General features: G+C 41.7%; 1 protein-coding gene across 1 annotated transcript in view; it reads right to left on the reverse strand.

Annotated features, from left to right (window-relative positions):
- Nucleotides 1-24,788, reverse strand: part of LOC134542323 (tRNA (adenine(58)-N(1))-methyltransferase catalytic subunit TRMT61A) — a 186,009-nt gene that overhangs the window by 37,588 nt on the left and 123,633 nt on the right. The window contains exon 4 of the mRNA XM_063386473.1: nucleotides 5,625-5,788. Coding sequence (XP_063242543.1) covers nucleotides 5,625-5,788 — 164 coding nt within the window. The remainder of the gene's footprint in view (nucleotides 1-5,624; nucleotides 5,789-24,788) is intronic.

A 24,788-nucleotide genomic window follows, 5' to 3' on the forward strand; every position in this document is an offset into this window, starting at 1 on the left:
ACCTTTTATTCTCCTAAGTTTGAGTTATAATTGAAAGACGAGGGCACACTAGTTCATGACTAAACGGTTTGAAGGTGCAATAAAATAACATCAATAGACAGTTCTGTAGTACTTGCATGTTGTATCGCAATGCTCCATTATATATTATCAATAAAAGATGATATAGGATGCGTAACTAGTTTTTTATGTGACTCACACCAGGTACTTTGAGAGCCTATCAAGCCAAGGAAAACGTTTACGCGCTCCTATAAACCATTCTACGAACTAAAAACCCTATTGGAGTTCGAACCTAAGGTATAAAGACTACAATACAAGCAAAATATATACACCAGCTTTAACGGAGCTTTCACGGTTAGACACGCTATAAAAAACACATGGGTGCGTGACCGCCACCAGCCTTAGAAGGGAAACGTCACAGATAAAGTTATAAGGATGTGTGCAAGTATGCGAGTGAACGATTATGCGACCGCGCTAGTTTGCAAGTGCGTAAGTATGCAATAACGCCAAGTTTTCAAGTTTGTAAGCTCGCAAGTATGCCTATAGTGTGCAAGTATACAAGTACGGAAGAATAAAAATACGCAAGTATACTAGTGCACAAGAATGCAAGTACGCTAGCATGCAAGTAGCTAGTGAACAAGTGAACAAGTATGCAAGTCCGCAAATATGCACTTATACTATAATGCAAACATGCTATCGAACGCCCCACTCCTGAGTCCCTTTCCCCTTTCCATTACCGATCACACCACTCCTGCTCGTTGCATTTTTAGTTCTCCTCTAAGCGTTACAACTTTGTTACGCTCTTATGACTTCTCCACGACGCGACGTACCCTAACGGCTATACTGTGAGAAATCGTATCTATTGTTAAAAATGTTTGACAAAATAATACTAATCACATCCCATTCGAAGTAGATTATTTCGAAAACACCATTTATCTTGATTTTATAAGATTGCAAGAACCATATACCAATGCGTACGCATAAAAGTAAACAAAAGCAATCACTCGACAAATGTATTCCTGATATTATGCCTTTTGTTAAACTTTTAATTTTTTTCGCAAAGCGCGTTTTTTCCTTACAGGAAGAGCCTGCTCGTGTGATTATAGAAGCAAACAACAGCAGTGAACTGCTTTTATTTTTTTAAATTTAGTGATGGGTCAACGAAACCTTAAATGCCATCAAATCCTTAGTATTTAAAGGATTTAATATTTGAGGAAAAACTTTAAAAAAATATATTTGAGGAAATATTGTAAATAAAATATTCAACACTGACAATCTCCTGTTGCCATGTCCCAAGGTATTGCCTTTTTAACAATTAATAAAATTATTAAATTTAAATATTTATTGATTCTGGAAACTACGTTTGCGAAACAAACATTTAAAGGGTTGAATGTTTCAATACCATAGTTAATATTTCTAATATATTGTTTATTATTTTATTTTTGACATTTGAGATATAAGATTCGGATTCGAGGATTCACGGTACTCTTTGAGTTTCTAATTCGAGATTTGGATTTAAAAAAAAAATTAGAATTTTACACATCACTAGACTTTCTTAGGTTTTTTATAAATGGAGATTATTATAGAATAATACGTAATTTTCCCATTCCTAAAAGGGAAAATGAGTACTGAGGTCAAAACTCGACTCAATACTCTTTTTTCCCTGGCAGCACAGAATTATTATTAGGAGGAGGAGGAGGAGGAGGAGGAGGAGGAGGAGGAGGAGGAGGAGGAGGAGGAGAAGAGGAAGAGGAAGAGGAAGAGGAAGAGGAAGAGGAAGAGGAGGAAGAGGAAGAGGAAGAGGAGGAGGAGGAGGAAGAGGAGGAGGAGGAGGAGGGGAGGAGGGGGAGGAGGAAGAGAGAGAGGGAGAGAAAGCCACTTGAAGCCTTTGTACATCAAAAAACACTTTCTGATTAAAAAAAACCTCTGGGCCTAAAAGAAAGATGAAATTTCGTCACTTTACTAGATGTTTAATAGCATCAAATCCTTACGTTTGCGGTCTTCACGTCGTACCGCAACGCAGGGCTGTCCGCGAAGGGGTGGACGCTTGTCACGTCGCTCCTTCTCACAGACGAGAGAGCCAAAACCCGAAGTTTCCCGAAGTTCATGGTTTCTTTTCGTATCTTTAATGTAGCTATCCTAACCAAATAAACCGTCCACAATGTTTTAAAGTATTTATAATGTAGCCAACCTAACATATAGACCATTAGTATCCTTTTATCAAAACCGCCATATTTATTTGCAATGAACAAAAAAAAAAAAAACAACCGAAGATGCACGATCGGGCGTTTGGCTCTCTCGTCTGCGAAAAGAAGGCTTCCCGCCTTCTCGCTGACGCGTACACGCACTGGCGGCAGGTGCTGGTGACGGTGTCTAGGGGGGAGGGGGGAGGGGGGATATTGTCTCGTTAGTATCGAGCGGCAACAGCACGGCACGTCTCAAACATCGCGTCGGCGGACGACTCCTCGCATTCCCGTCGTGCTCGGCGGCTGTAGGCCCGCCGAGGAATCACAATGGCAGCTGCACCCCCTGTTGTTCCCACGCGCCGGCAGGCAGGGGGGGCAGGGGGAGACAGGGGGAGGCAGGGGGAGACAGGGGGAGGCAGGGGGAGGCAGGGGGAGGCAGGGGGAGGCAGGGGGAGACAGGCCCCCTGCTGACCGGCGAGTAGGCGAGCCTTCCGCGTGCGCCGTCTGCGGGAGACTTCCGGTGTCCTCCGAGCCCTACCGAGACACGCGCCACACGTGGTGTATTTTGTCAGTGAAAAATATCAACATTTTGGTTTAATGTGATGTATAAACACTTATTGACGTGACAACGTCTAATAAATCGATGAACACCAGCCGCACGCACCGAAAAAGTGTCCCGTTACGCACATTGTCCCGTCACGCCGTGTCCCGTTACGCTCATTGTACGCTTGCGCCGCATCTATCTCTCTTCCACTCGATTGGAACAACCATCGATTTTATTTTTTCGAGGCACATGAAACTTGAAACACTCCCATTCGTTTCCTACTTTTCCTATCATCGTCCTATCCTTAACAGAATAACACAGATTTGGAAGAAGTTAAATAGCAAACATGTATAAAAGTTACAGTTAAAAATAATCTCTTCGTTAAAGTAATAAACATATTAGAATTAATGAGTGCAAATAAAAGTAAATTTATCAATTAAATTGTAGATTTCATTTCACTCCTGCTTTGTATCCATACAAATTAGTGATAGTTCAAAAATTGATTCAATTTTATTCATAAAAGAATGAAATCATTTCATCAATGTTTTGTTATGACGTTGTCACGTTAAACTATCGTCCGTAAATCGACTTTACAGACAACCAATTTTTATTTTTTTTATTTTTTAGTTTTCATTTTTGTTCCAAGCATTTAAAATCATATGGTCAGTAATTATTTCATTTAAACATGGAATAAAATTAATGTAATGCCTGCGGGTTTACCATAGCGAACATAAAACTGCTGTTAACAGTTCCTAACCTCAAATTATTGTTGAAAATTAATTGTGAATACGCTTTGAACATGATTTTCGACAAGTAATTTTATTAAAATACTGCCAACCTTGTTAAAATCTATCAATTTAATACTATAAAGTTTCCTTTTTTTTCTTTTTTATGCGAAAATAGGTTCGCACCATCAGTCGCAGACGACAGCACCGTTGTTGTTACACATTTCCGTTCCTTGACCTACGTCGCAAACACGAATATTACGCCCACCGAATGCAGTATACCGGAGGCTACGACGTTACACATCAAAAATTAAATTAAAATAAAATATACGTGAAGCAACACGTCTAGAAAAAAAAAGACCGGCCTTGTAAGATAGCACATAATTGAGACTAGACTGCGTCGTGCACAGCGAAGTGGTTGGCACGGACGCGCATCGTGAGCTCGGCCGAAGACGCGCCGACGCCTCCCCAAAAGGCCGGACGTCACATGACTCGCGCGCACCGGCGCGGAATACGGAGACGCCTCCCGCTGATGGCGCCGTGCGCATGCGCGACGCGCCGCGGCCCAGCGTGGGGCGGCAGGCCCTTCGCGGAAGCCGTATTCTGCATGCCTTCCCGGCCGCGGTCGCATCTGTGCGAGTGTGCCGGTGAGACGCCGGACGGTGCTTAGGGCCTGGCGCACAGTCTTCATCCTCGCACATAGGGCAGCTGTGAGCGGTAACCATAGCACGTCGGGTGTAATGCAAGTCCCTTGCGCGATTTCAAGAATCTCAGGCCTAAAAAAAACACGCGTTCTAGCCATTTTCATTCGTATAAAAATACAAAAAACCGTGACTTCTCATTCGCCCCTAGGTTATTCTTAAGTGCTTTTTTGTGAACAGACCCCCACTCTGATATCTTAAACAGTTTTTTAAATCGCATGTTCTTTTTCCCCTGTGAAACTCTTCACACCGCACGTGTGCTCAGGCGGGCGGGCGGGTCAGACACGACCGAGACAGCGAGCCTACAGACCAATTATTGAGGACTGTTTGTATTTTTCAATCATACTCTGGCAAGGAATTTTATAATTCTAAGACATGTTCTGCTTTAAAAATAAATTAACGCATTTCTTGGAAGAATCACTAGCGATAAATGTAAATACAAAAAAAAAATTCGTGGTTATAATAATTAACTAAAAATTTTTCTTAACCAAAATTAAATTATAAATTAAAATTTTTTTTTTTTTACAAATTAATGGTCAGATTACACGGGAGAATATTTTGGTAGTTAATATAATTACTGACACTGCCAACAGATGTCAGATCATCAACATCTTCATTGACTAATAAACAGATTTAAGTTGAGTACCGATTTTTGCACAGGGCGGGTGCACAGTACGCGCTTTTTTTTATTATTATTTAATTATGAACTCAGCCTTACAGTTGTGTGACTGTCTATTTTGTTCGTTGTAGTTGCTTGCATTCTGGGTTGAAGCCGCTTCGAAGGTCGACCGAAACGTCGGTGAAATTTTCGCCTTCGACGGGGCTACAACCCAGAAGCCGAGAAACTCCAGATGTTGGCTGCGAAAGCCTGCGATCTTCTCTTTGTTCGTTTTTCCTCTCTCTTTCTCTCTCCCCCCTAATTTCCCGAGCGCTGCACTTCTAGTTATTTATTTAATCGTCTTTTAACGAGAGACTTACAAAAAAAATTACTTTTACAAATGAAAATAAATATTGCATAGAAAAACAAAGCAGTGATCACTAAAAAAAGGGCTAAACTAAGAAAATAGCTCACACTTAAAAACGGAAAAAATATATAGTTAATTAATTTTTTTCCCCATTATGTGCTCTTAAAAGGTAGTCTGATTTCTTACAGAGAAAAAGTTCAAAGTATAAATATAAAATTTAAACAAAAGATAGATAAACAAGATTTAAAAATAAAATTTACTTTAAATAAAACTTATGTAAACTACACAGTATTACATTAAAAAGTAAAATATATATTTATTATTTTACCACACATATGAAGCTCATAAACGTATCACATAAATGAATAGGGTAGAGACATGTACTCAATATGGTTATGCGTGCAACAGAGATGTATTTGTTCGTTGCGACCGGCGGTCGTCTGCCTGGTTTGACCGAGCCACTGAGGACGTGTTCGGGTGAGCGGCTGCAGAGAGGCGCGACTGACCTGCGGCGGGTCTAGCTGCAGCACCGTCTGGCCCCGGGACTGCACCTGCAGCTCGCGATGCAGCAGCTCCGCGGTGCACAGCTCCAGGAAGCCGTGGCTGGCCAGCGCCGCGCACGTCCGCTGCACTTGCTCGATGCACGGCGAGAAGGACACGAGGCGGCCCCCTGCAGCCGGGCAAACACACGCACCCCCGCGCTCCTTCAGTCCTGCACCACGTGCATAGGCTACCTACAAGTGAAATAGCGGCCGGAACTGCTACACTCCACTCCTGTTATCTTTCAAAGATTTGTGCAATGGGAGTGCATGACTTGATGTTAGCTTTTGGACATACGCCATTGCTTAGCACATGTAGATGTCTGTAGAATGCCGTCATCATTTGTGTTTTTTTTTTCGTTTCTCTTTTGTTTTTGTTTTTTTGTTTTTGGAAAACTATTGTGTTTGTTTTCGTCTTTTCGTTTTGCTGTGTTTTTGTCTCGTTCCAACTGTTGTGCTGAATTTTTTGGGTTCGGTATTTTTAAGCTGTCATCATTTGTGGGGGGGGGGGGGGGGGGTTCGTTCTGTTGGTACATTTTTCTTTGTTTGTTGACCATATTTCTGTTGTGGAGTATTGTGTGGTGCTAAATCCTGACAACAGCAATTTTTTGCTTAATTTGTGTTTTTTTGTCATTTGTGTTTTTTTTTTTTTTTTGTAGTTTTCTTCGAAGGACATACATGTGCTAAGCAATGGCGTACGTCCAAAAGCTTACATCAAGTCACTCCACGTCCACGTGTATCTCCCAGGCTTGCCGACAGAGGTAATTAGCCGCGGTAATAGACTACCTGCAAGTAAAAATAACGGCCGGAACTGAAACACAGGGTCTGCCAAGGCATTCGGTCTCAACGTCCAAATTTTCTGCTGCTTATCATTGCAAGACACAGACACTCAACAATCCCAGGATCGCGAGAACGTGAATGTGCCTCGAGGCGGCACTGCCCAATGAAGCAGCATCGCATCCTGATGTGGCACCGCGCCATGACACTCCACATTCTAGTACGCCACCCACCAACCAGGCAGCATTGCTACATTTCTTTCCATATGTATAGTATTCCCATCTACATCTGTGAAGGCCGGCGCAGTGGGCTGTGAAGGTGGTGGGTGCCAACCCTTCAGGGCGGATGGTTGAATAAAACTTTTGGAAACTGGCTTAACATTTTAGTTAATTACTTACTTACTAGAAATGAAAACAATTTCGTTTTTAAATCTGCCATGTAAATGTAATAATTGGCCAGTAAAAATTATATTTTTCTTTTTTAGTTATTAAATTTATTAAATTGAATATTAACTTTGAAAAGTCTGTAGCATCAGGTTGTTCACAATAAATAATTATAAAAATTGTGTATTTTGTTCATAGCTCCGAATAAAGTTTAAAAGGTTGTGTATACTTACCCCGCAAACGGATCAAGTTTACACAACCGACATAAACATGTTTTATTTTATTCCACTATTAAAGATAATATTTAGGTAAATTCGTAATTCGTCTATTCAATATCTGCGAACAGTTTTAGGTAGAAAAAAACTACGATAAATTTGAAAATTCTTTAACATAAATCTGAGCAAACATTCCCCGGTCTCCCGTATATATTAGGGGAGTGTGTTACATCAATGTGGAGACAGGTACAAACATATATACATAAACACACAGTACATACATACACGGTACACTGTTAAAAATTAAATACGATTTACACGAAGGAAACAAATGTATAGTTTTTTTCATTGTTAGCAGTCGAAATCACATTCCAACATGAAGAAGCCGACAGCGGATATATTTAAATTCAATAAAAAAAATATGCAAAATGTTTTTTTTTAATCTTTTGACTTTTTGTTTACAATTTTATCAATGTTTCATTTAAATTTATAATGAAGATGAAAGAGAAACGACACCCCTTAGTAGCACGATCAAAAAACAATATAGACAGATAAGGTGGAATAAAACCAACCATTTGAATAATATACAACTGAACACAAAGAATTCTTGGATGGATAGAAAAAAAGTGAACTTTTATATTTCTTTTAATTGCTATGAATCGTTCTGTTCTTAGGAGGCCTACTGTCACTTTCAATAAGCATTTAAATATGTGCTTCACAATAACAAATAGCACAAGCTGTTAAAAAGAAAACTTATTTAGTTGTACGAGATATTTATTGTATTTGACCTGATGAACCGCAAGGAATGAATGACCTGTAATGGCGGATGTTCTTTAAGCCAGGACGACCCCCTTCTAAGACTTTCTTCGTGGATTACACGAGTCATGAACCCGGCCCGGGTTCCTCCACGGCTCCTCCATGGAGCAGGCGTGTGCTGGACTTGAAGGAGACTGCAGAGATACCGGCCGGCATCGTGGATAGAACATGGCGGGAACTTCGGGACCCAGAAGAAGAAGGGTAGTGAGGGGAGGGGAGTAGGAAGCGCAGTGCGCTGTTGTTCCCCGGCTCGTTAATCGGGTGAATCGTTTTCGCGCCCTCGACGTTACTAAATACTTTTTTTTTTGTTCTTCCGCCCTTCTTTTTTTTTTACTCTCCCCCTCCTCTGTTTACCCTTCCCCCCCCCCCCCAACCACTAACAAACCGCCGCGCCGGTGCGACCAGGCCGAACCCTGTAATTACTTAGCGCGCGGCCCCAGGCGCGCTTATCTCCGCCGGCGAATTAACAGCTCGCAGCTATCGGTAATGGATCATGGCGAGAAGGGGGGTGGGGGGTGAGGCCCGCGCGCAGCCGACGAGATACCAGTCTCCCGGAGGAAGCAAGACGAGGACCGTTTTGTTTGCTCGCCCGGCACACAGAGATACAGAGAGGAGTTCCCCTTCACACAACCTCCTCCCCTCGCCACTCCAATTTTTTTTTTTCATAACCTAAATAAAACTAAGCGTATTTGTTTACGAAGGGTCTGGGTTGATCATGCTGGGTTTCAACCATGCAGAAAAGGGGTAGCATGTGCTTTTGTTTGGGGATTGGCCAGCCATGGCAGCAATTGATGCCATGACTAACTCTTGACTTTTAACGTGTTGAGTTGTGCCCGGGTAAAATCTGCATTTACACAGGGAAAACCCCTGGCCCCAGTCATACGGGGTTAAATATTGCAAACGTGAAGCACAGGACAAGAAGGATGGTCAGGGGCAAGGAGTTCCAACCATGCTGGGGTCGGGAGCCTGGACCTCGGTGTTCGTGCGCCCCTGGCGGCGGACAACTTCACTGTCGCCCAACGGCTGCCAGTCAGCGTGTGTGCTCAAAACTATGAGACGGAAGACAAGGAAAAAAATCGCGTGGCGTCATGTCAGGTGAACGCCAGCGAAAAAAAAAAAAAAAAAAAAAACTCAATAGTCTCGAGCATTTCGACCAATCACAACGGTCAGGGACTTGGACGTTCAACCACTCTCGTACAAAGATATTCCAATGGGGAGGGGCTCCATCCTGTTGCTATATAAAGTTTACCGGTTCACCCTACCCTCCACTAATTACGCTCAGGAGTCGCCATTTTGCGTGGGTGGCGCTGCAAGGGGAAGCCTTCTTTTCGCAGACAAGAGAGCCAAAAGCCGAAGTTCCCCGAAGTTCGTGCTTTTTTTTTCCGTATCTTTAATGTAGCTATCCTAACCAAATCAACCGTCCACAATGTTTTAAAGTATTTATAATGTAGCTAACCTAACCTAATTGACCATTAGTTATCATGAGTTACAATGAACAAAAAAAACCGAAGATCGGGCTGAGAAGAGAAGGCTTGCCGTGTTTCTTCTGGTACTCGGGACAGCCGCGGCTCCCGTGGCGGCGGTGAGTTGGCACCTTCTTGCCGGCGGCGCGCGGGGGCGGAGGATCCTAATGGAAGCCCTGAGAGCTGGTCCGAGATGCATCGCGCGACATTCCCGACTCCAGCACGTGCGGCCAAGGCCGGGCCCGCCGAGGGTGGACGCGCTCGGCTCGTTACCACAACGCCGAACGTACAATAACGCCGAATGCCAAATTGACCGCAACGCCGACAGCTAGAAAACTGCTGTGTACCACAACGCCGAAATACAGTAACGCCGAAAATGTTGCTGCGGGGAGGGGGGGGGGGGCACAGGAACCAAATGAAAAACAACTGAATGAATTTGTGTGTGTTTCTTAAATGTATCTTAACGCCGAAATACCACAACCTAACCTAGCCTAACCTAGCCTAACCTAGCCTAACCTTCGTGGCAGTCCTGCAATGACATTTTTCGGCGTTAATGTATTTCGACGTTGTGGTAACTCGGCGTTGTGGTACACAGCAGTTTTCTAGCAGTCGGCGTTGTAGTCAATTTGACATTCGGCGTTATTTTACGTTCGGCGTTGTGGTATTTCGGCGTTGTGGCGCGTCCCCGGTGGACACGCTCGACCGATTTCTTCCAGCTGGTTACTTCGCGCGTGCGTCACATCCTGCTCGACTGGTCGTCCTCTGCACGTCACACACACTCAACTGGTACGTGTACTTAGGCCTATATACGCGCGTTCACAAGTTACACTCACTTGCCGTGGCATGAAAACTGCCAGGAGACTACTACACCTTCCACAGACACTCCCTGCCAGCGACAATGGACATCGTCATACATAAGGGAACATAACCTCACTTACATAAATCCACTTTTAAAAAGATTATAAACACGATTTCTATCACTAATATTTTTAAAATATATATTTTTTTAATTATACGGATCAATTTTCAATACCAATCACTAGGTTGTAGGATTTAAATCTCATATAAATATAACTTTTTTTTGTATGTAGCCTTTTTTCATCCTATCAATTTTTTTTTTTGCATGCTGTGCACGCATCGTAAAAATTAAAATCTCGCATTTTTACATAAGGCGCCTTAAGAAATGTGTAAATACACTTGATATTACATTTGAGAAAGTTTATAAACGCACTTTATGTCACTAAAGAATAATACTTAAAATAAAACATAATTTTTATTTGTACATAGTCTTTTTTTTTTTTTTTTTCATCATGTGAAAAATTCGTTTGATGGTGCGTGCGCATCGTAATAATTAACTCTCATCGTTTTTCCACAACGCGCTTGAAGAAGTATAACTTGAGAACAGTCGACCAGCCCGGGTCCCACACCTGCGGCGACTCGGGGAACCACTCTCAGGCCTGCCACAATTACCACACGGCGCGTCTTCGGGTTGTGTATATATATATTTTGTTGTTGTTGTTATTCGCCGGCCTCGCCGCGAGTTGGTGCCTAACAAGGCTGCGATGCCCCGTTGTCGGCCGGGCGGGTGGGATAATCGCGAAACGGTCGCCGCCCATTATTCACGGCTGCAAGGATGCGTTTCTATTAGACAGTTCCGGGGTCGGGGCTCTCCCGCCAGTCGACCCGGCGGCCGCGTGCATTTCCCCCCCCCCCCTCCCCCCGGGTCGTTAATCATCCGGGGGGCCTAGCACTCTCGTTAGCATGAGCGGCGCCCTCCGTCCTTCTGGCGTCCACAGCTCGACGCCAGTTGCCCGGCGGCTCCCGCCACTCCGCTCTTCCCGCCACTCCGCTCTTCCCATCCGCGGTGCGGGAAGCCTTCTTTCCACAGACGAGAGAGCCAAACCCACCGATCGTGCATCTTCGGGTTTTTTTTTGTTCATTGTTAAAGGTTAGGTTAGCTACATTATAAATACTTCAAAACATTGAGGACGGTTGATTTCGATAGGATAGCTACATTAAAGATACTCTGAAATCACGTAAACGGTTTCCTAGCCCTGAATAGCTGCATATTAAAAAATGTTATTTGCTAAGCAACAATAAAATTATTTTACAGTATTTTTAATGTAGCTGTACTTACCTAATATAACCAACCATCCACAATGTTTTTTAAAGTATTTATAATGTAGCTAAAGTATCCTAATCGACCGCAAAATTTAATGCCACACCGGTTTATACAATGAGATAGAACTGAAGAAAAAAAAAGCGAGCATGAACTTCGGGGAACTTCGGGTGTGGCTCTCTCGTCTGTGAAATGAAGGCTTCCCTCCGCGATGCCGCTATCTCTGAGCGATGCACCAACCAGGGAGGCCGGACACCTACACCTGCCTTCCCCGTATGTACATTTATACACCACGGAGTAAAAACACACCAACAACAACATAATTACGGCAATTGTATTGTTACACTTTCGACAGTAATTTTACGCAAGCACGGAACTAAAAATTAAAACATGGACATGTGAACTCGTTAAAATGCACAAGCATTTGTGGAAATTCTGCTGTAACATTAAACAACCTTCTTTTTTTCTTCCGCGTATACGAAGTCGGAATATTGAAAAGTTTGGAACGCGCAAGTTGGTAAAGCGCGAAGGAGAGAATAAAAGGCGAGGTAGACTAAACGGAAGAAGAGGAGGGAGCACGACTTATTAACAACCACGCCCGTTACGAAATACGAATCAGGCGAAGCAGCTTAACGAAATTAAAATGTTTTCGTGGCTGGAGTTGTTTCGTGCAACCAGAGAACGGGTCTCCAACCCGAACTGAACTTACGATTTAATAAGAGATCTGACTGGCTGCCGTACTATCGCTGCACACTTCCCCCTCGCAAACGAATAGCGATACATCCGCAGCGGGAAGCATGCCGTCACTCCAGCCACCAGCCACGTGGCCTCCGAGCCAGCGTCTCCCCTAACCTGTTCCAGGAACTACCTACTATCTCGACCGCTCCATTGTTCCTTCGCTCTCCCTTTCATTAGCCTTAAAATAAGACACTCCCTTTGCCCCGCGGCCACTGAAATGTGGTCCAGAGTGCATCATCATAGCTTTTCAGAATTTATTACGTTATCCCCACCCTGTCGTACAACCAAAACCCGTAAAACTTACGTTTTCGCCCCCGTGCCGTACAACCAAAACCTGTAAAACTCACGTTATCGCCCCCGTGCCGTACAACCAAAACCCGCAAAACTCACATTATCGCCCCCGTGCCATACAACCAAAACCCGTAAAACTCACGTTATCGCCCCCGTGCCGTACAACCAAAACCCGTAAAACTCATGTTATCGCCCCTGTGCCGTACAGCCAAAACCCGTAAAACTAACATTATCATCCCCGTGCCGTACAACCAAAACCCGTAAAACTCACATTATCGCCCCCGTTCCGTACAATCAAATCCCGTAAAAATCACATTATCGCCCCCGTGCCGTACAAACAAAACCCGTAAAACTCACGTTATCGCCCCCGTGCCGTACAAACAAAACCCGTAAAACTCACATTATCGCCCCCGTTCCGTACAATCAAATCCCGTAAAAATCACATTATCGCCCCCGTGCCGTACAAACAAAACCCGTAAAACTCACGTTATCGCCCCCGTGCCGTACAAACAAAACCCGTAAAACTCACATTATCGCCCCCGTGCCGTACAACCAAAACCAGTAAAACTCACTTTATCGCCCCGTGCCGTACAACCAAAACCCGTAAAACTCACGTTATCGCCCCCGTGCCGTACAACCAAAACCCGTAAAACTCACATTATCGCCCCGTGCCGTACAACCAAAACCCATAAAACTCACATTATCGCCCCCGTGCCGTACAACCAAAACCAGTAAAACTCACATTATCGCCCCCAAGCCGTACAACCACAACCCGTAAAACTCACATTATCGCCCCCAAGCCGTACAACCACAACCCGTAAAACTCACATTATCGCCCCCGTGCCGTACAACCACAACCCGTAAAACTCACATTATCGCCCCCGTGCCATACAACCAAAACCAGTAAAACTCACGTTATCGCCCCCGTGCCCTACAACCAAAACCAGTAAAACTCACGTAATCGCCCCCGTGCCGTACAACCAAAACCCGTAAAACTCACGTTATTGTCAAAGACGCATTGCTTAGCCCATCACTAACCATTACCAAACCACGTGCTACCTCATTTTCAATGGCGGGTAGGAAACGTTTCGAATATATATTTCCTACTGAAAATTACTCTTGCCCCCCGCTTTTTTTGCCCGTAGGCCTACCTATTTAAATTTTAAGTCTGCAATTTAACTTATTTCGTGCTGAGTATCCCATATCCACGCAGACATTAGATTTTATCCAGCCAAATCAGCCGTTAAGTCCTCAGTTTCGAGCCCAATCCAATCCAGCTGGTACGGTCGTCTTTTAACCTTTCCGCGCACATCCGTGCAACGTGAAATACAAGCTTCGGCTTTAGTTTGTGAGTGCACGGATACAGAAGACCATGGGTAGCCTATAAGCGAAATTTAATAGTAGAAATAATAATAATAATGGAGGTATAGGATGGCTCCAATACGGCATTAATCTTCCAGAATTAATTAATTAGTATTTCAGGTTGTTCCTCGCTGGGGGAAGGAAAGGGATAGAGGGGGGTGGAAGGGAGGAAGAATGGCGGAAGGGTGACCGACCCGGTGAACCCGACAGGCTTGTTTGTGGACGAGGAGAGAAGTGGGTGAAGGAGGGGGAAATAAAGGAGGGGGGAGGGGTATTTATCGGGGTTCTCCCGATCCGCGTGCCTCGTGTGGGGTCCGCGCAAGGTGCAGCACTTCAAAGGACGCCGAAAAGACCGGCACCCACATACATCGCCGACGTGAAGGTGTGGAGGGGACGTGGAAGGAAGGGGGAGGGCAGTTACCCAGCCCTGGGGGCGTAAGTCGGAGATCGGCGCACGGAACGTCTCCCAACAGCCACCGCTGGACCATCGCTAATGATACTGGGTGCTCGTCCCTCCTGATCTAGGGGGTGAAGCTACAGATGACTCGCTCTGCACTCGCAGCATACGTCACACTACTCTCGGGATATGTCTTGAGAGACTGGCGACCATTAAATGTATGAGTGGACAACAGCTACGAAACCCCCAAATCATAAAAAAAAAAAATTATAATGTAATCCCCTTCCTTTTGTTCAAAAGCATTTTATAAGCAATTAGATATAAATTTTTCACCAAAAACGAACGTGTAAAATATAGTAGTTATAAACAACACACACTGGATTACAAGAGTATAAATTATCTTTCAAATTCCTCTTTTTGATCAGGTTTTTGTAGTACATTTTATAAACTTAATGACACGAAGAAAAGATTGATTTGGTCTTATTTTCTTTGAAACAAAAATCATTTAAATTTTATTTACAAACGTGAAACAAACCAGACATACATTTAAGGACACTTTTAGATATGAGTTTTCCTGTATTGTAAATCTAATTTGTCAGTTTGCTAATAAATATGTGTCAAATAGCTGCCAAAATATTTTTTTTGTAAATATACTTACATAACATCAAAAATTGTACAGTATGTACTCGTGGAATATATAGAATAGTTTATCCGAACAAGTTCTTTCAAATTATAATAAACATGAAGTTGAAGCATATATTTTGTGTAACACTGCCAAATAATTTCCAAAATATTTTTTTGTAAAAGCACTTTTTTTACTGTGTACACAACTATAATGTATTATGTATTATGACACTAAGTTTAGAATAAATATATTAATGGCAAAATTTGTAACACTATATTATTAAGGAAAAAAAGATTTCTCCAACTGTTTTCATTATAAATGGGCTTATTTTATTAGCAGCCCCTAATTTGTTTCCAAGAAAAGAAGTAAGATCTTACATATTATTTAACCAACCCATACTTCTAAAGAGATATATAGCCATTGGGTACTAGAGAATCAGGCATAGCAATTTTGTAGCGAAAAAAAAAAAGTCCCTATAGTGCTCTCTCATCGACGACACTCCTTTAAAAATTTCCGATGCGCAACACAATATACACTGCATAGGTATCAACGTATACATGCACATAGTAACATAGCCCTTTTTTTTAGGATATAAATAATTTTTAAAGTTCGTAATTGTGTTTTAGTATCTACTTATTGATGTACAATTGTGATTATTACAAAATAAAAATCATTTGTTTGGATAAAATTAAATACAAGAAAAATATTATAATGTGACCATTAAGTTAAGCAATCATAATTTTTTTTCCCCAGAAGATACGTCGTCTTACCCAAGGGGTTTCATGTAGAATGGCTTACTGATTAGTTTAATTGAAAACACTCACATCGGACTTGAACCCAAGACCCTATGGGTAGACTTTGGTCAGCCTGACCCCCAGATTACCGAGGACAGGTTACTACAATCATCCCGACATAAATTCGTAGAGACTGGAAAAATTCGCGGGTTCAATGACATCCAGGATAGACTCCACTATCATCTACACACTCGGGCAAATGCCAACTGTTCATTGGCTGTTGACTTGTGAGTCGTCTCGACTGGGTGGCCTGTGATTCGACGCTTCTATGAGTGAGGGTCTCTAATTGGCCCTCATTGCTCCAGATTAACAGTGAACCAATGACAGGAGCAGCACTAAGGTATAATTAGAGACCGGAAAAATTCGCGAGTTCATTTCGCGATAGGCTAAAATACAAATAGTTATACCACAGTGCTGACTCTGCTATTGGCTCACAACTCACCTGGATGACTCTGGGCCAATGAAAAACACCCAACAAAAGCTGTACCGAATCACAGGCTGCTACGTTGGGACGTCTCACAAGACAGCAACCAATGAGTGGGTGACATTTGACCGAGTGTACGTAGAACTGTCGAGTTCATCCTACAGGTCAATGAACCTTGCGAATTTTTCCGGTCCCTAGGTATAATTATTTGAACTGTAGCATTTCACGAAATGAATCCGCGAATTTTTTCAGGTCTCTGTAAATTCGATATAAAGTAAACTCGTATTTTGCAAGTCATACTCCGAAGGCTTACTCAATAATGTACCCAGGTTAATTGAAATCTTGCTGATTATTACCAACGTTTCCCGAAACACGGCTCCCTCGTACCAGGAGCCGCCACACTGGTGCCTCTCTCGCCCCGACGGCGCGCCGATTGCGTCACCGACGACCCGAGTAAACGGCGAGACTCCATCGCCAAGGTTAATGATACCCTGTTTACTTACGAGCGCGTGTGCGACAGCGTGTGTTGGCGAGAGAGATAGAGGGAGGAGGTGCCAAATATGAAAAAAAAAAAAAAAAAAAAAACTGGATTGTCAGGTGGAAAGTGGTGCGGATGTGTATGCGGTCCGCGAGGAACCAGTTTCTCCGCAGGCCCCCGACCACCGACCATCATCAAACAAGCGATCACCACGCTGCTCTCGGCCGTCGACGGTAATGTTCCACCGCAGACGTCGTCATTACGCTCATCATAAACGCTTCCCTCTGAAGCTGTAGCAGATCGCATCTGCTCGATCAAACCGTTTATCAATAGCTCTTTCCACTGTGCATGAAACGGTACAATGACTGGCAACTGCTTGCCTCTCCTGCTGGGTTTTGAAAGTCGAGATCTCAGAACACTTCATCGCAAAGCTGTTTGCAGTTCACGAATCCATGATCCCCCTACTGTAATTTACTCGCGAGCTGTCTGCAAACCTAAACAACTGGTTCCAAGTCGGAACGACGACAACGCTAGTTAGCTGTAGGCCTAAGCATCAAAGTGCATGTGCCACAATGGACGTGTACCCGTTCCTACATCCAGTTTCTCACGCACGAGGTATGGAGGAACAAGATTCTTCAATTGTAGACGTACTACTAATGTGGGCAGGATAGATCTCCTTAGATGTCCCACAGGTATAAAGGCAGTTTTATCTTCCGGTGACACCATGTGGTGTAGAACGAAAATCAGGGTTTCTATGTTAAAAAATACAAGATGTTGATAATACACTCCACATTTTAGTCTACACAACATGCAGGGGATTCTATTGGGTCATTCGTGCCAAGGCGTATTTATGACTTGGCATCGGAATAACAGGTACAGTGACGCATCTCAGACACCTTTAATCAGTGTGTAGTGTACTAGCTTGGCAACAGCGAGGCGAAGTTTGACATGTGAAAGGGCTTCTAGAGCAGGGCTGTCAACTTGATTTTGACACCAAATATGTTTTTATTTTTTAAAATAATTTCGTGTTAATTTTAAATTCTCAGAATGTAATCTAATTGTAAGACTACGCTCTTAAAAACTGGTAACTAATCTAGTAACTAAGTTGAATCTATTTCATTACGTTTGAGTATTCAGTTCCTGGTCTGCCAAATGAAGAGCTATCGGCTAACGCAGCGACTGATGCAAGAATACTTGGAATTATGACTTCTGAAACTTAGAAGAAGTTGTTATCTGACATATGACAAAATAATGATAGAATCACTAAGCTTAAAAAGGGACTAGGATTCCCCGATTCTGTGGTTGAAATGGAAATGAGATATATTTAACAATAATTATAGCCAAAGTGGATGATCGAAACGTTGTAAAAAAGGTATTTAATCACTTAGATTGTTGATTTATTGTGTTTGCAAACGATCTAATGAATATCAAGTGATTTTTATTACTTTTTGTGCTTGAAATAATTCTTTTATTTTTTCTGATAAGCACAACCTAGAGTCAGTAAGAGCTCTATAGAGTTCACAGTCAAGGTGGATTGAGCGCGAAACGTACAAAATAATGCCTTTTCTGCGCAGAGGTTGGCGCGAAACTTAGAGTTTTCTATAAACTGAAGAAAATTAAATACTGCAATCGTACTCAGTTTTTAAATGGTTTTGTTTATAACAATATGATCTATTTTTTATGGTTTTACTTTCAAGCGGTTATATTCCCGTTAACATAAATTTATTTACTAAGTTAGGTGTTTTTGTATATATTTTTTTCAAATTTATGTATTTTGAATCGCCGAAGTAAAATTTTTTAACGATAGTTATAAATCTTGCAATGTGACATACAAATATTACAATACACATATGAAAAAATATTCCAACATACATACATAACCTGCAGAATGTTTTCCTACAAAGCTGGGAGTTTACTCAGATATTATTGGTAATAATACTATGTAACTAACACATTCAGTCTGGAAAAAAAATATCTGGTCAAACTTTGAAATTATACATTCTTAATCGTGAAAAGATAAATGTGAATGACTATTGATATTTGAGTGTGCTTAAAGTAAAAAATAAGCTGATTGTACTTACATTAATGATTGATTTACATGCCATGTTTTAGGCTACCAAAATAACACATTTGTGTACGAAATATTACAATAACTGTCTAGTAAATAATATATTGTCAAATTCCCTGTGTTTTGCAGATTCAGGACACCATTTAAAGTAGAGAGTTCCCATACTTGGAAATTAAAATAATTTCACTGAGTTATCCTTGATTTCCCTGTCCAATAAAATATCTTTCACCAACGTAACATTTATCAATCTTGTAAGAAAACTACTTACAAACACTTATTGAAACACAACCACACGTAACATGTAAAACTGTACTAGAAAATGCTTCCTCAAGCTTAGAAACGTTAAATTACTGATTGTGTCCAGATGAATGACTTTCTAAATATGATCACACTTCAAATCATTGAATCGGTACACGTTCGATTCGTTTATTGATTCTGTCATACTTAAAACTAAAGATGAAAACGAATTGGTTTTCAACTAGGTATGAATCAGCGATTAAAATAAAGACTGGTTTTAAGACATAATGGAACAGAACTGGTATTAAAACTTACTAATCCAATCTATTTCGCCGTGTTTTCCAGGGTTTTTTAAAGTTTTTTTTTCAATCCCTGAGTTTCCTCTGACTGCGGGAATCCTGTGAGACCTTGGAACGCTCTACCCGGATGGTCCCCGGGACCCTGAGGGTGTGATGGAGAAAGGGGGAGAGAGAGAGAGATAGAGAGAGAGAGAAAGAGAGGGACACTTGGCAAATGTGGATCCCCAGTGAGTCACGCAAGAGTTCGGACGAGAGGCAGCCGTCACCCGTGTTTCGAGAGTGCAGCCGCCGAAAACACTCCCGACCTTGGCATTAGACCGCGCGCCTCGCCAGCCGGACCCTGGCTATCGCGGACGCCACACGGCTGCGGCCTTTCACAAGTCACTCTCCCGCGCAGGGCGCCTGCGCGCACTCGCTCCAGTCCACGCACGGCAACAAGCCGTGGCCATCGGTACTAGCTGACCCGTGCGAATATTTAGCAGTTAAATGCGTTTATTCAATTACATTGCTTTATAAACAACAGTTTAAAACTATTTATAACGCTTTAGTTGATTTCATTTGATTGATTTGCTTGATAGATTATACTTGAATATAATTCAAACTATCTAACCACTGCCTTGTTAGTTAAATATATTTTTAATTTATGGCGTCTCCTACATGTTATTTGACTATATTTTCATTAGGCATGCCATCAACAAATGGCATTCCTAATGAAAATATGATTTTTTTTAAATTTGTAATCAATTTTTTAAATAAACCATAAATTTTAAACTAATTGTCTATTTTTCATCAATAGCAGGGAACATAAGTTTTAGAATTATGTTTGAATCAATAATTTTGATGAAGAATTAAGGGAGATACGGTGTTGCGACAAAAACACGCCTTTGAGAAATAATATATATGATAATTGTACCTCATAAATGAAATGTTAGATAATAAGTCGATGGTAGGTACAGGAATTATAGCTTATATTAGTAATAACTACAGGTTGTCAAAATGAACATTGCACCCCGAAAGAATCAACCTTAAAATAGAAACAAAAAGGAAACCTATAGTATAAAACAGCAATACTTGTTACCGCAGTACTCCTGATATACCCTCAAAGGGTTCAGTTCCAGGATGCATTGCAAGATTGGCCAACATTTACTTGGAATTATCTGTGTTTAGAAATTATTTCACCATAAATTTGTTTTAAAATTCATGGCACATACAGTATGGGAAGATAGAACGCAACAAGACAAGCACAAGTCACCAGTGAGTACAGGATGTCCATAATCGAATATGTCCCAGTTTCAATGGTACATTTAATTTATTCTGTTTAAAACAAATCATACACCAAATTTAAGTTAAACTAACCTAGTTTTTCTTACAAATGTTCAGTATGTGCTTCTTTAGTTTTACGGCACGGATACAACCTAAAGTCCAATTCTTCACTTTGGTGAACACACTCGGAGTAAAGGAAGCAATGGCCTCTTCAAATCTGTGTCTCGACTCTGGAATATCAATTTTTTTTTTCTCCCCAGGAAGGATACCTACAATTTTTGGAAGCCAAAATTTCTAAAGATCTTTGGAATTGTTTTATGAAATAGAGGAATTGGTAAATTTATGTTCTGTTCATGCCAAGATAATATAATTTTCCCTTCGATACATACTCGTCAAGGCAGCTCTAATGTATAATATTTTATTATGAAACACTGTTGAAGTTCGAAAGGTTTCTCGGCCTCAATGCGGCCAATAAGTGAGGTGGTTGTTTGGCCGGTGTTCAGCTGTCTCGACTGGCGTCACCGCTCGGACTGCAGGGCTAGCAGACCGGAGTTAGCAGAAGGCCAGGGCACTCAGTTCCGGCAGTCAAGGCGAGCTTGTCGCGCGGGTTGCGTCGCCGGCCGGGCGCCGCCAGTCTCTCTCCCCCCCTGCTCATTCCGCCATGTAGAAGTTAGGGAAGCCCTCTTTTCACAGACGAGAGAGCCAAAACCCGAAGTTCCCCGAAGTTCATGCTTTTTTTCCCGTATCTTCAATGTAGCTATCCTAACCAAATCAACCGTCCACAATGTTTTAAAGTATTTATAATGTAGCTAACCTAACCTAATTGACAATTAGTATCCTTTTATCAACACCCCCATATTTATTTACAATGAAACAAAAAAAAAAACAAACCGAGATGCACGATCGGACGTTTGTCTCTCTCGTCTGTGAAAAGAAGGCTGCCCCACAAGTTACGGGGCCCGTCGAGTCAGGGGTGTATTTGTGTTGGTGAGGCGGGGATGATAAGCGCGACGCTCGTTTGTTGCTTCTAGCGCGGGATCACCTCCGAACTGGCGCGCAGTCTCCGCGTCCTGCATACGACAACTATGATATCTGAGCGGTAAGCATAACATTGTGTGACGGAGAAATGAATAAAAAGGTGTAAATCAATTCCCCTGAGTGCTTATCACTCATCTGAAAATCCAGTTCATTGACTAAGTACGGAAACAGAACTACTCGTCCGCATTCAGAGGATATCTTGGGCAGTTTTCAAATTGCGTGGTTCCTTCTAATGCTCTGCACACAGTGTGTGTGTGCCCGGGTAGGCGGGGGCCTTAACTATTCTGTCCCCTACGCCCACATACACACCATGCAATCTAAAACTGCTCAGTGGATAACAACTAGCGAAACGATAACATCGGCAGTGGGTTGGGGGGGGAGGTCATTTTTAACTGGCTACGCTTGAGAGCCTAAGCCACGTGGAAGTTCAAAAATATTCTCGGATGCACATTAAACTTGAAACACTCCCATTCGTTTCCTATCATCGTCCTATCCTTAACAGAATAACAAGTTAAATAGCAAACATGTATAAAAGTTATAGTTAAAATAATATGTTCGTTAAAGTAATAAACATATTTGAATTAATGAGTGCAAATAAAAGTAATTTTTTCAATTAAATTGTAGATTTAATTTCACTCCTTCTTTGTATCCATACAAAATAGTGATAATTCAATAAAATGATTCAATTTTATTCATGAAAGTATGCAATCCCTTCATCAATGTTTTGTTATGACGTCGTCACGTTAAACTATCGTCCGTAAACCGACTTTACAGACAACCAATTTTTTTCCTCCCCTGTGCTTGTGAATGGCGACAGTGTCGGCGTCTCGACGGAGCCCCACCCGCGCGGCAACAGCAGCCAGACACACGCAACACTCGCTCCCGGATCCCAGGACCCCCAAGGCCCGCCCGGTCGCACCGCGACGCGAGGCGTCTATTCTTGGCCCGCCGGCACCACCTGATCCGACACGTGGCTGATATATACTTGCGCGGCGCGTCCATTTACAACCGGGCGTCGGCGTCGGGCAACAGGGAAATCCCTCCCCACCCCCCAACAATTCGAGGTCCCGGGCCGGTAGCGGCTGGCAGCCGTCCAGACGTCCACAACACAATCAGCTCTCCGCGCGCACGTTTATACCTCGTCCGTCAGCGGGCCGCTCGTAAACCAGTTCCACTGCGGGCCTCGGAGGTCGCGGCTTCTGACCCCGTCAGACCACTACGTACACACTTCTTAAGGGAACTAAATTTTCACGAACATCAAGAAAAGAAAAAGCCTTTAACACATACACACACACACACACACACACACACACACATATATATATATATATATATATATATATATATATATAACATACTTAGGTAGCGGGAGAGAGGAAAAGGGGTTTGGTATTTGCAACGGGTATTATTTATGGTGTTTTAAAACCTTTGAAAAAAAATAGTTTAACATGGACAGATTTCAACTACATATGTTTGCAAATGTTCAGAAATCGATATTTACATAGTCACTATGGTGTCATTTTCCTTAAACCCCACCTTCCCCCACCAGGGGGGGGGGGGGACATGAGTTATATTCGGATAATGATGGGGTAAGGGGGTGGTGGTGATTAGAATTATTTCAGAATATATGAAGTTTTGTGTAGGCCTACATCTGTGCTATTATAAAACTGTATCTGTCTGTTTCTTTGTTGTTTTTTTTTCGAGCATCACGCAAAAACTTCTGGACCGATTTTTATGAAACGTTTTGTGTTTAAAATGTTATATATGATTAGACTTGAAAGAAATGAGATATTAGGTTGTGTTGGAACAAACATGCCGTCAAAGATATTTAAAATTTTAGGTTCTATAAATAATTACGAACGAGGCAATGTCTTTTTTTAACACACTTTTATTAGGTTCACTTGTAACCAACTATGTAATCAAATGTTGAAAGTCGATTTTAACCTACTTCAAATAGTCGTATTGATTTGAAACTTAGCAGGTATATGTAATCTGGATAATTTTATGAATATAACTTGAAAAGAGGGGGTGGGTGGGTCATAGGGGCAGAAAACCGCTACTTTCGAGCTATGAGCAAAAAAAAAACACTACTTTCGTGCTATGTGCCATAACCATGCTTTTTGTGTATCCATTAGGCCGGGGCATGGTGGGAAATTTGCCCAAAGTCGACAGTCCCCTTCAGGGGGTTGGGAAGGGGAAGGAGGGTAAATATCACACACTTTCGAAAAATTCAAAAATTATCATTTCTCTTTCGATTTGTAGTGTTTCCGAGCTATTCAGGGACCTAACCATCACCCCCACCCCCTTTTCCAGAGGAGGGGTCACTTACCCCCGATTTTTTTTAAATCGGGAAATTTGTACGTTTTATTTCAACGTGCTTCCGAGGCCTTCTGGCACCATCGGACCCCCTCGTAGTGAGGGGGTCAATTACCCCCCAAATTTTCGGGACATTGAAAATTGATTTTGTGGTGCATTTCGAAGAATTTATAAAAAAAAATGTTATTCAATATGAACTAAATAATAAAAATAAAATTATACTTTAAAAATTAAAAAAAAAAACGCTTTCATGTTTCATGAAATAAAAAGTAACAAAAAAACTTTGATTTTAAGTAATTTGTTCCACAGCGATAGAATGAATCACGATCTGTATAAAGTATTTTTTTAATAAGCTTGAAATAAGAATCAAGTAATAAAATAATTCATTTTGATGAAATAAAAGCGTTTGTGCTCTCCTTTTCATAATGACTACGTTTCATAGAATAACCATTCGTGATAGACAATTTAATCAACTTATATCAGGCGCGCGTTACTCTCGTCTTTCATTTTCATAATAACTATCTTAACGAATAGATATTAGTGACATATAATATTTAAGACTACTGATATCAGGCACCTCACGCCTTTTCTCATTAAAATTAATAGATTTGTTTATTACTTAATTCTTATATTAAACTTACTAAAAAAATATGTTATACAGATTCATAGTTCATTCTGTCGCTGTTGAACAAATTACTTAAGTTTAAAGATATTTTTTTTTACTTTTTTGTTCATAAAACATTGATAATGTGTTTTTTTGTTTTTTTTAATATACTTTTCTTCTATTTTTTTAAACTAAAAGTTGCACTTCAATAGATAGCTGTTTAGTTTTTCGCTTAGTTATAATAGTAGCAGTGGTTTTTACGACACATGTCGCCTAGAACTGACAACCGCGAAAACTTTGCAAAAAAAATTACTACGAGACTACGAGGTTTATTGAATGTTGACCATTGGCTCTCGATTGCTTTCATTTCGGCTGGCTATAATTGCATACTGGGTAATGTTGTAAGGTAAGATACGATTTTAAA

The sequence above is a fragment of the Bacillus rossius genome (assembly GCF_032445375.1).
Source record: "Bacillus rossius redtenbacheri isolate Brsri chromosome 4 unlocalized genomic scaffold, Brsri_v3 Brsri_v3_scf4_2, whole genome shotgun sequence".
Lineage (NCBI taxonomy): Eukaryota > Metazoa > Arthropoda > Insecta > Phasmatodea > Bacillidae > Bacillus > Bacillus rossius.